Below are 15,417 nucleotides of genomic sequence, written 5' to 3' on the forward strand. Positions count from 1 at the left end.
AGAACTATCCTAAAACCCTTTATTTTAGAAAGATGGTTTTTAAAACCACTTACTTTGCTACAATAAATTTCTTCTGTGTGTGAGGTGTCCATATCAACAGTATAAATATGGTCCCTGTGAACAATGAGAAATTGATACAGTGTCAAACACAGGAGTCAAGACAGTTAATTTTCTCCTGAATGAGTACGTATCTCATTCGAGGTGGATAAATCCATATCCATGTTACTAGAAAACAAGACATCCACATGCAAGAAAAAGGGAATAGTTCAGCCTTCAAGAGGTGCCTCTCGATCACACTCTGCTACTTCTGATAAATTGTGGCATCTTGCTGAAAGGGGCACCTTTTACGGAAACTCTTTGCTGTCATCTCCCTCCCACCAGAACTGTAATCACTGTATGTGTGTAGCTCAGGAGAGAGGACTCGCAAAGTTAAATTGACCCAAAAACCAGAACCCAGGTGGGTTTCCCATGCCCTTTCATTATCTTCAAATCCAGGTACCAAAAACTTGCTATTCAACAAACCACATTGTTCATCATGGGGGCTAACAGAAGAGCTTGTCTCTGGCTGTTTCTCCCTGTAAAAAACATATTTCCAACCTAAGCTTCAATGATTTGATCGACAAGATGGAAGATGATAAAGGTGAAATTATTTCCAAAAAGCACTGTTTTCTTCACACAGTGATGGTCAATTAAGGTCTAAAATGTCCTTGAGCTAAAGTTTGCATTTCTTGCTCTGTTCACCTTCCTGTTTTGTGGAGAATTTGGTTGTCTTTACGATTTGCTGCCAATCTCCCCTTGGAAGGGAAGAAACAGAATCAGCAGCTCAGGTGTGGGGCTATATTTAAACATCCCCTTCTGTGTGAGCTGAGTACAAGGGCGTTTTTGTCTGGAATTCAGAAGAAAGGAAAGAAAAGAACTCACTGAACTGGGTAGATGGCTTGTGAGGGAAAGCAAAACAGCTCATTTTCCCTTGAAATAACATTGACTTTTTCTAAAACGAAGGAAGTCCTGGGGCTGCAAAATTACCCACAGCTTTAAACCAGGAGGACCTCAAGGTTCCCATGTAGACTTTCAAACTCCCTCATTACTTAAGAAAAAGTGGAGGGAGGGGGAAAGAAAAAAGAAAGGAATGATCTGCCATCAGGAGTCACTTTAATTCCCCCTCCCCCGCCTCCTTTGGAAATCTGTCTGCTACTGCTTTTAGGAAAAGTACAACAGAGAAAAATAGAAATAAAAACAGGCTTTGTCATATGAAAATAAAAGTTGGGGGCAAGGCAGTTTGCTTAGACATTTCCTTGCAACTGTGAGTGGTTGAGTGGTTGAGTGTGTGAGTGTGAGTGTGTGTGTGTGTGTGTGTGTGTGTGTGTGTGAGGGTGGTGATGGAGAGAATGGGGAGCCTGTGTTTTGTAAATTGCTGAATTGGGAAGTTTTTGGAACCTCAGCAGAGTGCCAGAATCACCCTGCCCTTTAATTTCAAGGCAGTTTTATTGCATTCGTTTATTACTTGTTCGACTTTATTGGTGGTGCTGCGGGTCAGGCTCATTATTGGGATGGAATTGCCTATTACTTTGGTATCAGGTTTGATATGACTCTAGGTTTTTCCTTGCCCTGCCTCCCCTGAAAACTTTAAGTAGGAGCTGAATATATGAATTGTAAATTAACAGCTGATTAATATGCACTGGCAATTCCTCAGAAAGCTCTCGGATTGCCCCCTCCTGGCATGACCTGTTTATGTTAATTAGCAGTTTAGAGATTAAACAAACAAAAAAACCCAGAATTTTCAAAATGGATAGTAATAAAGCAGAATTTTAAAGGGGTTCCTGCCATCAAGGCTCACTCAATCTCTGGGTTCTGGATGGGGCTTGGCTTCCGATTGCTGACACCAATTGGAAGAACCGGGCAGCCTATTTTAAAAATAGAATTCTGTGAATGAAATCTTTTGGACCACTGCAATCTTTTTCAGTAACCAAGAGATCACACTGCCCAGCAAACAGAAACCATGCTTTATGCTAAACCTAAGAAGACTAGGGTAGAGGGTTATTCCCAACTGCTGCCTGTACATCCCAGGATTCATAAGCTGCCCTAACTGAATTAAGTTATTTGAACACAAACTGACTTAATCCAAGGACTTCCTCTTCCCCCCTCCAGTGAGCAAAACTGAATTGTGTCACCGAGGTTTGAGCCTGGGGGAAGGATTTACTTTCCATCTGTCACTTGCTGCCCAGGAACCAGGATCTCTCTGGGCAGGGTTGGGAACTGAAGGGAGAGGAGAGGTCCTAAACCTGGTGGCCAGGAAACTCCTTCTTCAACAATTTTCCCAAGGGTGCGCGCTGAAGGCAGGCAGCTTGGGTGTAGAGTGAAAACCAACGTGTTAGCCCAAGGGTGTTGCAGATTTGACCTTTAATGAGAGGCAGGTCTGTTTTACAGTTTTTAAAAAATGAATGTGTGTCTCTCCTTTGGCCCTTTACATTTCTCATCTCGAGGGGGTGGGGGGTTAGGGTAACTCTGTCTTAGTTTTAATGAGCTGGAATAACGGTCACTTTTAAGTTTGCACAGCATGTTGCTCCTAACGCAGGCACGGCCCTGGACCTGCAGCCTGCACCCACACTAGATCATCAGGTGCCAGGGCAGCCCATTTTACTATTTTTCCCCCTAGAGACTCCATTGCAGAGTGAATCATTACTAGAAGATTCTTGACTCAACCTATTTCTTACAGATTCAGTGTTTAATCATTTGTTTTGACCAGCCTATAGATTAATTGACTAGAAGTGTAATCTTCCAGCCCTACTACATTTAGGAATCTAAAAGTGATACTTAAGAAGGAGCTAAGCTGATACTCTTTCAGAGAGGCACCTCCTGAGGACCTCATTGCAACGCTTGCTGATGAATAACCACACTGGCCCTGTTTTCAGGCAAAACCTCGTAGAAAGTTACTGCCAGGACAGACAGTACTACCACCTGTCCTCCTCAGTAGGCCGCCCCGTACCAGGAGTACATACCCAGTTTCTAGAGCAAGGCTGCCCCACTTCAAATCCTACCCTTGTCATTTCTGGTCCAAGCATTTCACCTCTGTGTACCTTGGCTTCTTCCTGTAAGGCATGTTCCTTCACTGAACTAGGGCTCTTTTCCAGGATTGAATGAATTAACATTTCTAAAGAACTTACATAACACAATTTACATAGCACATACAACCAGATATGTACCATATACGTATTGAAGTAAATTGCTGAAAAGTGCCTTGGCATTGCTCCCTGGGACATCTATGGGGTACTTGCAGGATGCTGTAATGTGGCCAGTGGTTTGTGGTTTATGTTGCATAGCTTGCCATTTGGGAACACCTAAGTGCTTTAGAAGAATGAAGCACCGTTGTTATTTACCTGTTTCTTATCCATGCTCAGAGCCATACAAGTATCACAGACGTAAATCTTTATTTCTTCTTCCATGTTAAGTGATTAATCAGTCTAGACCCAGGTTAAGATCGCAGTGGAATCCCACAAGATAGTATTCCTTGTTGCTTTTCCATTCAGAATTTTGTTGAATGAACTATGCACCTCCCAAACTGGGGATCATACAGTGTTAGAATCCCAAGGGACTTCTTAAAGTAATCTAATGTCTCATTTGAGAGAGGACACATGGCCAGAGAAGTTGTGGTCCAGGTCACTTAAGAATAGAATTAAGACAAAAGCCTAAATCCCTGTGAGCCGTGTTTAGGCTGTATTCTTGCCAAGCCACTCAGCCTTAAGACATGGTCTGCTTAAATGACATTACACAGTGGATGAGCATTTTCTTACTAGATCCAAATCAAACACTCTTCTAAAATCAGTGCCACCGTCATTCTATTACAGTAATGGCATATACTATATATTCACTACGAAGTTACGAACAGGCTTAATATACACCCACGCACACACTGTATAATACATGTTTACACATTCAAGTTAATTTAACAAGTATCAAGGAGAGAAGTACTCTACTGGTTTCGTGAGTAGATATTTGCAAATATGGTCAAGACAGACAGTGGATTATTTGAGTCTAAGCTCCAAAATAGGCAAATACTTCCATCCAAATCCACCTAAAGTTAAACAGACACAAAATCTTGAAAGCATGATTGCTGGACAAACTAAAGTAGCCTTTAAATTAAATAACACACTGTTTGGTAACGTCATGATCTTCAAACTGATGCATCACGAGCACATTCAGATCTTGGGGCCTTCGGATACTCTGAGGGCAGATGTGAGGGAAAGGCCACTCACCTAGCAGCAATGTAGAGGGTTCTGTTCATGATCATAATCATCTGGATGTCCAGTCTGTGCCTCTGTGTGGTGTTCCGTCCTGGCTTGTGGCCCACAAACACCGGATACTGTTTTGTATCTGTGAAAAGAAGAGATGGGGCAAGAGAGGGAAAGGAAATCAAGCCAAGAATTGACAGGGCAGGGAGAGGAGAGGCGGGGGGGGGGGGGGGGGGGGGGGGCGCACAGCCACAAAACAAAACCATACTTAAGTCGGCCCATGCCACCACTTTCCATTTCCAACGAGTCTGTTATTTTAGGAAAGCCTGTGATAGACGGGTGCTCTTTGAGGACGATCAAGTTACAGTCTCATTTCCAGTGATAATAAGCCTGGACTTCTGTTTCTCAGTGTCACAATTTCTGACTTGTCCCTCTTTTGGGGGGTTAAACTTGCAAGTGAACCCTTTACATGAAGGTGCTCTTTTCTTCCAGTTTTCTTTTCATCTTCTTTAGAGTGCTAAGCCTGAGAGGCAGCCTGCCAAAGATCTTGTCTCCGGACAAAACTATTTCAAAGCAGCTTTCCCATCAATCACCACAAAGGCAATGTGGTCTGGAGGCGAGAACCCTCGTCCAGGAGCCAGAAGAAAAATACAGTCTCCACAGGCGTCCACTTGGAATAATCTACTATTGAAGGCAGCTCCGCTAGCTTGGTTGGCATTCTAGGAACTGTGGGAAGTTCACTCTTGAGTTGAGCAATTGGCTAATCTCACACAAGTCGAGGCTTTAATGGGACGGGGTCACACTGAGTGTAGCCAGTCGGGTGATCTGGAATATCCCCTGACTTGGGAGAGTCATGAACAGATTTCTGCGTTCCTACACTTCTCTTTAGCTAAGAGTGGGCAATTTATAATAACACATGACCTTTATAAATACCTACATCTCAAAAATCTCTCTGCCTTTAAACATACAATCTCCAGAGCACTGGCAATCCTCCAAGGAAACTCAGAAGGAAAGAAGGATGAGTCACATTTAAAAACGCTTTTTGGGGGGTGGGGGTGGGGTGTAAATAATGACTGGAAAACCATTCACAGATTTATACTCAGACCCCTACACCATAATCCCCTGTGGTATCTGAGCATTACTCATAGTGCATATCAGAGAGCCTTGGTATATTTTACTCACAGTCAAGCTCGGTATGGGTCTATCTCGTGCTTTACCCATTCATCAAGGAGCATGCTAAAACAATTCATGTCTCTACTGTCAAGGATTTGAGGATCCACTGACATTTCATTTTCAGCAGCATATTTGGGCAAGGGGCTCTTCTTTACAGGGGCACCAGAGATAGATTCCGTGTCCCAAATGGGGATTGATAAATGTGTATCGAGATTTGGTAGCTTGAGTCAGGTGGTCCACCACTTCAATGATTTCAAACTACATAATTTGGTCCTTACTCACGCCCTGACTTTTGTTTGCTTATTGTTTTCTATGCCAGGTCTTAGCCAGTTCACCTTCGTGTAAAATTATTTCCCTTTTCAAAGACTGTCCGGCAAAAGCCAGGCATTGATAGATCTCCTTAGTGTCCCCTATAAATGCTAAAGATTTTCCCCAGGGTTTGTTCAGTGTTTGTTTTGGGATGGCTACTGAGAAAATGGATATTTGGGTAAAAGGGATCCCTTTTTTTTACCTCTTGCTGTGATAAAATAGTTTGGCTTTTGGAGGGAAGGAAATGAAGTAGTACATTGGCTGTCCGGTCCCACCTACAGGTAGGACTTCTCTTACGTAGTCAACTATCCTCTTAATCACGTGGCTTTCTACTCTTCATGATAAAGTGGAGACCAAAAGAAAGTTATAAATAGTTGAAACAGGTCCACTGTGAATTCAGAGTCCAACAATGATAGAACTTGTAAGTCTGAAGGAAAAGTTCATTTTTGTCCCTAAGTACTCCAAAACAGTGGTCTTCTTTCCTGTTCTCATCTTGAAGAAATGCCCATGCATTAACCACACACAAAAATGTGTGCTCCGAGCAATACCCAGATGGTAATGATACTCTCCCACAGCTGGCTTTCAGGCACGATGGAGGATGGCCTGAGGCTTCATCAGAGGTACTGAGGAACGTTTCAAATCCTCACACACGGGTTCATACACGTGTCGCCACAACAGTACTTAACGAAGTTATGGAACAGCCATGTCACCAATTTGATGAGACATCTTTGTCATCTACTAACAAGTCTCCTATTTTATTAAATTTCAGAAAAATTTTGGTGTTTGGCTGGTTGATGCAGCCTGAAATGCCCACAGAGGGAGAGAATGACAGTAAGATTGTGGATACTTACAGTTGCCATGCGAAATACTGATTGGCTCAGAATCTTCTGGGAAACCAGCCCCAGCAAAGTGTAGCAGTGTGAAATATAGCAGCAAGGCTTCTGACCTCATAGTAGTTCAGCGGGGAGACTTTATTTCTCTACTTCACCCTGCCAAAGAGCAAAGAAGGAATTTTTTTTTTTTTTTGCAAGTCAGCTTTATTCACCTCCATAAAATGAAATAGCCTTGCAGATAAATTTAGGAGAAAAGGGGCCTCTGCCTTGTATCTTTTCCATTGTGAATTCTCGGATTATTGTGTTTTACATAGAAATCTGTATCCATTAACCCCTGCACCCTCCTTCCCCGCGCATCTGAACACATGACCCAGAGCCGTCTTAGTTCCTTTGTCCTGAACTATTTTAAAGCCTTTATAGGTGGCTATTTCACAATTACAAAACTGCATTCCAAAAAGTGTGGACAACTGAGAAAGCATTTTTTTTTCTTTTTAATGTAAATACTTTTCTTCTCAGCAGGTTTAGGGCAGCATGCCATCCCCCAGACATGTTTTATTTGGCCAGCTCCAGATCTTTTCACAAATTTGTTGCCGATATTGGAAAAATTAGGAGGTTTCTAATAAAAATCAGGATATCTGACAGGTGGACCTAAATGACTATTCCCTTCGGGCACTGCCCTGGACCCCCAACACACATGCACCTGTGTGCATGCACGGATCCCCCCCCCGCCCATAACAGGCCCTGTTGGCTAATTTCTGTTATCTGCTTGACCCCTTAGTTGAAATGTTCACCCTTGGTTTACATCATTCCACAGTAATTCTAGAATGACCTTAGACATAAATAAAGTCACACAAGCTATGTTTAAAAAAGAAAGAAATGGATCCTTTTAGACTAAAGAATACCATTGGGAGACTCTGAAACCACATCCTGAAATAGTATTTTTTAAGATTTTACTTATTTATTTAAGAGAGAGAGAGAGGGAGAACAAGCAGGGAGAGGGGCAGTACAGAAGGACCAACAGACTCCCCACGGAGCAGGGAGCCTGACAGCTCCATCCCAGGACCCCAGGATCATGACCGGAGTCTAAGGCAGATGCTTAACCCACTCAGCCACCCAGGGGCCGCCTGAAATGGTACTGTTGATTTAAAAAATGGTATCTCTGTACATTTTAGTCTGAAACACTGCCTTGCAATGAAGCAGTAGTGAATAAAAATGCCAGATATACCATTCTGCCCAGCTGTATTTTCTTAAAGATGCTCTTTATGTGTAGAAAATTCTCCTAAGTCTTAGAAATAAAAGCAATCCCATGTGGGGCCGCTGGATACAGTGAAAGAAGGCTCATAATACAGTAAGTATTGCATAATTTTCGGGCATATTTCAAGGAAGTGTTGATCTATAAGGGAAATAATGTAAAATGGGGATATCTTTTCATCTTTCCAGAGTGATAAAGCCTTTGAAGTAGCCTGCCAAAGATGATCTTTTTTGAACAAAGCTATTTTACAGGAGTCCATCAATCATTTAAGATTTGTGTGTAGAAAAGTCAAACTTAGTAACTTAGATCTCTTTGAAAGTTAATTTGGCAAACAAACTGCTAACTTACGCTTTTTAGAACACCACTTAATATTAGATACCTATGTCTCTCTTTTTCATGCCAAAAAAAGCATTAACAAGTCCCAAGTGTTGCATCGCAACTTATGATTTCACAGACACAGCTGGGGCTTAATCATTTCTTCAATTGAAAAGTACACATTAATTAATTTGCTTTCTCTTGAAAAAGAGGGAGAGAGTTTGAGAGAAAAGGCTGAGCAATTCCATATCTCCATCTCAGATGCGGAAATTAAACTTTAAATGATGACTTGCTCACAAGGGCAATCCATTAGCAAGAGACGTAAACATATATTTATAGACAGGTTAAAAGCGATTGACTATCCATTCGTTCATTTGCAGGTTCTTCCTATTCTGGAGACTCTGAACCCAAAGGGAAGAAGCTCTGAGGTCCCCTTGTGTGCTTCTCATGGCATCTGTTCAGTATAACACTAAAGAGGGAAAATCAGTCACCGGAGTAAGACAGACATAAACCAGATCCCAGTCAGCTGTTACATTTTAGATGAGAAAGTACCCGAGCAAGGGGAAGTGGCAACATTTACCAAGGGCTCAAGAGCAGTATTACAGCATAATACAGAAGGAGATTGCCTCAGAGAGTTTGCAGCATGTGATGGAAGAGTAATGGAGACTCACAATGCTGATTCTCATTCTTTTAGAAACTTTGGGAAATAGAATGTATACTTTTAAAGATTAATTTGTCTCCTCGACATGACAAATGAATCTCTGGTCTTCCACAATTGACATTCATCTTTGTACAAATGTCCTACAAACTAACGAGACAGAGCCCAGCTATTTCACTGTATCTCCTAATTTTCGTGTTTCCTATCTTAAAATTTTGCATTTCCTATCTTAACCATGTGCCATCCCCAGAAGCTGGCAGGCAGGGCAGGTGCCTGCAGGAGAAACCTCTTCTACACTCCAGTGGCTTCCTTTAATCCTTATACCCAGCCAGGATCATGGCTGAGGTGGGGTATTTAAAGATCTCCAGGTTTACAGCAGGGCCCTGTGCCAGGAAAAATAGCTGTTTTATGTGTCTTTCTATCATCATATCATCAGGTTGTTAACATGTACATCATATGGGAGGAAGCATTCTGGAGGTACCTTGGGCCGTCCACACGAATACTTTACAGTTGTCTTCGGCTGAGGTTTTGATGTATTGTTTCCCTCCTACACAACTTTGGGCTCTAACCCTTGTAAATATGTAGACAATATATTTTCTTGTTGAAATGATTACTTTGTGGAGAGATTCCAATTCAATCACATTGTCATTTCCCATTCTGTGGAATGCAGGCTGGGTTTCCCTGCTAAGTCCACAACGGTGCAGACATACAGACATGCCTCGAGCCTAGGAGAACAAAAAACAAACAGGAACTTGCCCCTAAATTTAAAACTCTTAAGTTAGCTGGGCTGCTTCAGTTAAAGAGGTTGTTCAGGTCATCTTGGAGACTGTCAACAGCGCTTCCCACATACAGCGTATTTCTAGGCATCTGTAGCCATTTGCCCATTTCCCTCTCTGTGACCGAGCTTGTATATAGGCTGAACAGGACTTCGACTTCAGCAGATATCCAGACAATTAGATAATGGGAAGACTGTCAGTGAGGATTCTACACAAAAACATTTACTTCAAAAAGAAGCCCATTATGCCTGAATTTCCAGTCTCATGGTCTCAAATTTCCGCTATTCTGAGCCTGAAGAGACATGGCTTTTGTAAAATACACCATTGCTCTAAAGTTATAACCCTACTCCTCTGTAACCTGCAGTATTTGTGGAAAACCTTAAGAGCATTCTTAATTTTAATAGGCATCTGCTAGGTGAATTTATTAGATCTATTTGGATTCATCTAAAATTAATTACATGACTTTACTCTGAGTCACATGGGCAAGAATTGTGTTGACTTACTGCATACTCTCAGCCCAGCTAAAAATTCTCTTCTACTGTAATTTTTCCCCTACAGTTTTTAAGACCAGACTGAGTTAACAGAGCCGTGGCGCACAGATAGTGTTGTGGCTATTGGCTGCCATGAGCTGAAGGGTCTGTGCAGAATGCTGACTGGCCAGGAAACCAGCCTTCAGTATTCCGGATTGAGGGCCATACAAAGGGGGCTGGAAGGAAGTCTGTCTGAAAACCCCATGACTACATTCATGTTGATATTTGTTCCTTAAAATGATCAAATATTTTCAGTAATTGGAGCTTCCATCCACCTCCCTCCCCCATACCCTTGTTATATAGCAGGTCATTGTGTCAGCAAAACATGAAGCAAAGGGGATGTCACTAGAACTGGGAATGATTATGAAGTCAGAAAATGAGGTCACAAATTGCCGTGTCCTACTTCTGATTTCAGGTTACTTTCATAAGTGCCACGAGGACTGGTGAACCACGACAAGCATGTACAGCCAGGGTACCACTCACGCTTAACCGCAGTACTAGTTCCAATCTTCTGCCCAGCTACTCCCCCAAAGCCTGTCCTGGAAAATTGTACTCGGGCTCATAAACTGGTAGGACTTGGCCGTAGCTTGGCTTACAGAGCAGAAAAAAACCTAAATTAGTTGCTAACATTTCGGGGGGTGGGGTGGAGAAGGAGATTTAACATAGAACTCTGGGTTTCTGGCTTCTTAAAAAAAGAAAATCAGAGATCTGCCTTTGCTAGCCAACATTTCACATGGTCAACACTCTGGAGCCGAGTGGTGGCTGCCCAAAGGAGAGCAGCTAGTCCTCTGCAGTTGGAAACATTCCCACTACTTTCCATGGTCTTAGGAATCCTCTTCACCCACTAAGCTCACCTGTCTGACTCCTGAAGGCTCTGAGGCAGCCTCCATGCCACTGAGGAAGAGCACATCAGCGCTGCTACATGAGTTAGTTTGCTTGTTCGGACCTTAGCAGTTACCGGTCAGTCTTAGCAAATGAACCTGGTGGGACCCAATGTCTGTACACACAAGTGAACGGATGTTGCTTGTTTTAAAGACCCAAATGGGTTGTTTCGCACCCTGTGGACACATGCAATCAGCAGCCCAGTACACTTGCCCCTGCACCTGGACTTGGCTGTATGGATACAACTTGTGGTACAATCTTCCAGTATGTTGGCATCCAGTGAACGTTTTAATACTAAGCGTTAACAATGGGGAAAAAGAATTTATCTGGAATATTGCAATTGCAAAATACTCTCGATAATAACTTTAAGTATGTCCTAGGAATAAAGAGGATAATTGTAGTGGCAGGGTTTTTTTTCTGATGATGTACATCATTTACTACCGTGTTTCAGTAATTCTTTTAAAAAGCACACTTTGTACTGACATCATAGGAAGTTTTAAAGGTAATCAATAATTCACGCTGTCATTAATAGAAGGAAGGGCACACTAACTGGGAGACCTAGGTGAGTCACGTAGCCTTGCTGGCTCTCTTTCCTCACCTGTAATATGAAAGGATATAAAATGTAATGGCCTCTGGAACTCCTCCAGGTTCTGAGATGATATGATTCTAGGTGATTCTGCCCCAGTGACGAAGGGAGTGGGTATATGGTGGTGATTAGGGAGGGCAGGACCTGTTGTGACTTTGAACCAGGACACTCCTTTTGTGACAAGTTCCTTGAGCTAGAGCAGAGAAATCTCAGCATGTGACACCACCTAGTTTCAACATCAGGAAAAGGTTCAAGTCTCGTAAGTAGTTCTAACCTTGTCAGGGACCATAGTTGTTACCATTTAATTATATTCGGATGGCTATTTTGTTTTTTAAGATTTTACTTATTTATTTGACAGAAAATGTGCACAAGCAGGGGGAGCAGAAGATAGAAGGAGAGGGTGAAGCAGGCAGGGAGCCTGACATGGGGTTTGATCCCAGGACTCTGGGATCATGACCTAAGCCACAGGCAGATGCTTGACTGACTGAGCCAACCCAGGAGCCCTTGAATAGTTGGATTTTACACTAAGAGTGACACTTCATTTCTACTGCTCTAGCTTTTACAAAACTAAAAAAAAAAAAAAGACATATCCTATTAGCTTCAGGTCTACAACACAGCGATTTGATGAGTTTTTAAAAGATTTTATTTTATTCATGAGAGACACAGAAGAGAGGTGGAGACACAGGCAGAGGGAGAAGCAGGCTCCATGTAGGGAGCCCGATGTGAGACTCGATCCCAGGACCCCGGGATCATGCCCTGAGCTAAAGGCAGGTGCTCAACCACTAAGCCACCCAGGCGTCCTGTGATTTAATGTTTTTATACATTACAAAATGATACCCACAATCAGAGTAGTTACCTGTCTGTCACCATACGAAGTTATTGCAGTACTACTATGTTCCCTATGCTGTACATCCCATGACTGACTTATTTTATAATTGGAATTTTTTTTTTTTTTTTTATAATTGGAATTTTGAACCTTTTAATCCCCTTTGTCTTTCTCACCCATCCCCTCATGCATCTCCCCCTTGGTAACCCACAGTTTGTTTCCTATGCCTAGAAGTCTGTTTCTGTTGTATTATTTGTTCATTTATTTTGTTTCTACAATTCCACATAAGTGAAATGTATTTATCTTACTCAGTCTGACTTCCGTCACTTAGCAGAATACCCTCTAGATCCATCCATGTTGCAAATGGCAAGATTTCATCATTTTTATGGCTGAGTAATATTCCACTGTGTGCACCACTTCCTCCTCATCCTTTCTCCTGTCAGTGGACACTTGGGTTGCTTCCATTTCTTGGCTACTATGTGCCAGCTTTATGACCTCATCATCTTAGTCTTTATAACACGACTGTCTTTAAAAAACTGAATTGGAACTGGTGTAAAAGCTCCTACATGAAACCAAACTATTGGTCATGATGTAGGGAGCAGAAAGAGCAGAGGGTGAGAACATGAGGTCCTGAGTCCCACTTACCAGCTGGGACCTCTGACAAGATGCTGAAGGTCTCTGAACCCTGGGTTCCTCAGCCTTAGAGTGGGCAAAATAATGCCTCGAGTTTGGTTATGAGATAACGCTCATAAAAGTTGTGCCCCTCAATAAGTGTTTATTCTTCTGTTGTGATACTAAAAAGTTGCCTTTTATAGCTTTTCTTGGAATTTCTTAAGAAATTCTCAGCTGGGCCCTAGATTTGCAGCTGGCATTCTACCTCCTTAGTGGGAAAGGAAGCTCCCTTGTCTTGGTCCCTCTCTTTCCCTCCACTCTCACTACCCCTTTCTCCTTCTGGGTCACTAAGCTTCCAATTGGGGGTGGGCGTCTGGGAAAGGCATGAGTCAGTCTCAGAATGGCCTAACTCACATGATGTGATTTGTAAAATGTAATCCTAGCAGGCACTCGAGTGCAAAGGAAAATAACTGTGGAACACAGGAAAGGGATGGCATGGGTGTGGAGCTTTGCTGAACACCTCTGTGGGCAAGGTACCTCCACATAGTATTTTAATTAAACCTCATGGCAACCCCACGAGACAGGCCTTCTGGTCTTAAGGCCTTATGCACACAAGGAAACTGAGGCTCCGGGGGATTAAGGAACATGTCCGGGTGGCATACGGTCAATATTTACAACCCTATCAGTAAGAAGGAGAAGTGCAGGCGTAAACCCAGGTCTGTGTGACGCCAAAGTTTATGTCCTTCCGGGACAACAAAGAAAGGGGAACAGAAGGAAGGTTGGACAAGAGAGAGTTGCTGAAAAAAAAAAAAAAAAAAAAAAGAGAGAGTTGCTGACATACATAGAAACTGCACTATTATCTTAATAGTTGAATACAGGTTGATGCATCTATGCTCACGTGGCTGGAAGTCCCTAATGGCTTCAGTAATAAAAATCTATAAAAAGGAGTACATAGTTGCTTGCAAACATGTAGACATGCAAAGGCTCATTCCACTTTATGGCCCTGTGATTGCAGGCTTAACGTGATAGAAAGATGCAAATACTTCTCAGCCACAGTTTTTGGAAAAATTGATTGGCTCGTGACAACACTGTGTTAAGTGGAACCACTTGCCTGCCATCTCCTCAGCAGTGAGGTTTTGAAGTCAGTCCATCATAGAAAACAGTTTCTGTTATGAAGGCTAAAAACAAGTCTGTCTGCTTCAGGAGCTGAGAAGATGAACAGATCTGGACACCCCTCACGTCCGAGAAAGGCACCTCTCCCAGAGAGAGGCGGGAGGGCAGGCTTTTGGTGCAGAAAATCCAGCTTGCTGAATGCTGGAGACTCATCTTACGAGAGACTGAACTGCTGATTATTCTTGCACCAGAGGGCCATTTCGAGAATTAAGGAGTGTTTAAATAGCAGGTGGCCTTCACTGGCCTAGACAGCCCTGTTTCAAGGGCCACACCACTGAGGCTGCTGCTGTCCACAGGATGCATAACTGGGCCATCAGAGAATACTTCTCAGGTGAAATGAACACCTTGGGCCCAGTGATCCTGGTTGAAACCTCTGCTCTAACCCAGTCTACATACAGGGACCATGTCCAGCCACCAGCTGGGTGATACTTTCATTAAGATAGAAGGTTCATGCAAATGAGAAAAATTGCCCTGGGCTCTTAATACTCTGGTCTCCTTCTCCTCTTCTCAGCCATCAGCGGAGACAGACACAGAAGCACCCATTTCAAGGGAAATGCCACAGGCCTAGCCTCAACACGTTTTGGAGAATGCTTTTGGCATTCAGTGGAGTATAATCATAAACATCGACTGTGCATTATGCCCCATTTTAGGTCTGAAACCACTGTCACAAAGGAGCAGGAAAACAGCTGTGAATTCAGAAGCCCTACGTGGAAAAAAATTTTTTTGTTGGAAAAATAAGGTCAGGGTGGAAACCTATTTAATCTTTTAAGGGGAGAAGGCAAGCCTTATCTTTCAGGAGGTTCTGTGTTATGACTGCTTTCTTTGTCTTTACCTTCCACCCTGACACACACATGCACCCCTGAGCCAGTGGTGCATTTTGCTTGGATGTTTCAGATATAGTCTCCTGACTCACTAGCACTCTGCAGGTGTGTCCATGACCTTAGCAGGCCCGAAAATATATGGCAAACTGTCTTGACCTCAAAAAGCCGCAGCAGTCCCAGCCGTGTGTAGCCATGTCACACACCGGCTTCTGGGCACCTCCCATCTTTTCAGCTTTTATAATATTGCTGAGCTCAAACATCTGCTCCAGAGGCAGAAACACATGCCCCCTTTGTTTTACTGTTAAGGAAACTGAGGCCTGAGAAGTGAAGTCACTTGCCAAGTGTGGGGCGGCTCAAAAGTGGCAAAGCTGAACAGCAGTTGAGGACTCCTGACTCCTTCACTGAGCTCTGTCCCTACATTACACTGCTTGCAGAAAAGCAG

The 15,417-nt window shown here is 42.9% G+C and overlaps 1 protein-coding gene across 6 annotated transcripts in view; it reads right to left on the minus strand.

Annotated features, from left to right (window-relative positions):
* SEMA6A (semaphorin 6A) overlaps window positions 1-15,417 on the minus strand; it is a 126,803-nt gene that overhangs the window by 54,073 nt on the left and 57,313 nt on the right. For all 6 annotated transcript variants that reach the window (XM_038551863.1, XM_038551862.1, XM_038551858.1 and 3 more), the window contains exons 2-4: window positions 6,563-6,700; window positions 4,254-4,371; window positions 54-114 (exon numbers count right to left, since the gene is read on the minus strand). In XM_038551863.1, coding sequence (XP_038407791.1) covers window positions 54-114; window positions 4,254-4,371; window positions 6,563-6,662 — 279 coding nt within the window. In that variant the 5' untranslated portion in view covers window positions 6,663-6,700. The remainder of the gene's footprint in view (window positions 1-53; window positions 115-4,253; window positions 4,372-6,562; window positions 6,701-15,417) is intronic.

This window comes from Canis lupus, chromosome 11 (assembly GCF_011100685.1).
Source record: "Canis lupus familiaris isolate Mischka breed German Shepherd chromosome 11, alternate assembly UU_Cfam_GSD_1.0, whole genome shotgun sequence".
In the NCBI taxonomy this organism is placed as follows: domain Eukaryota; kingdom Metazoa; phylum Chordata; class Mammalia; order Carnivora; family Canidae; genus Canis; species Canis lupus.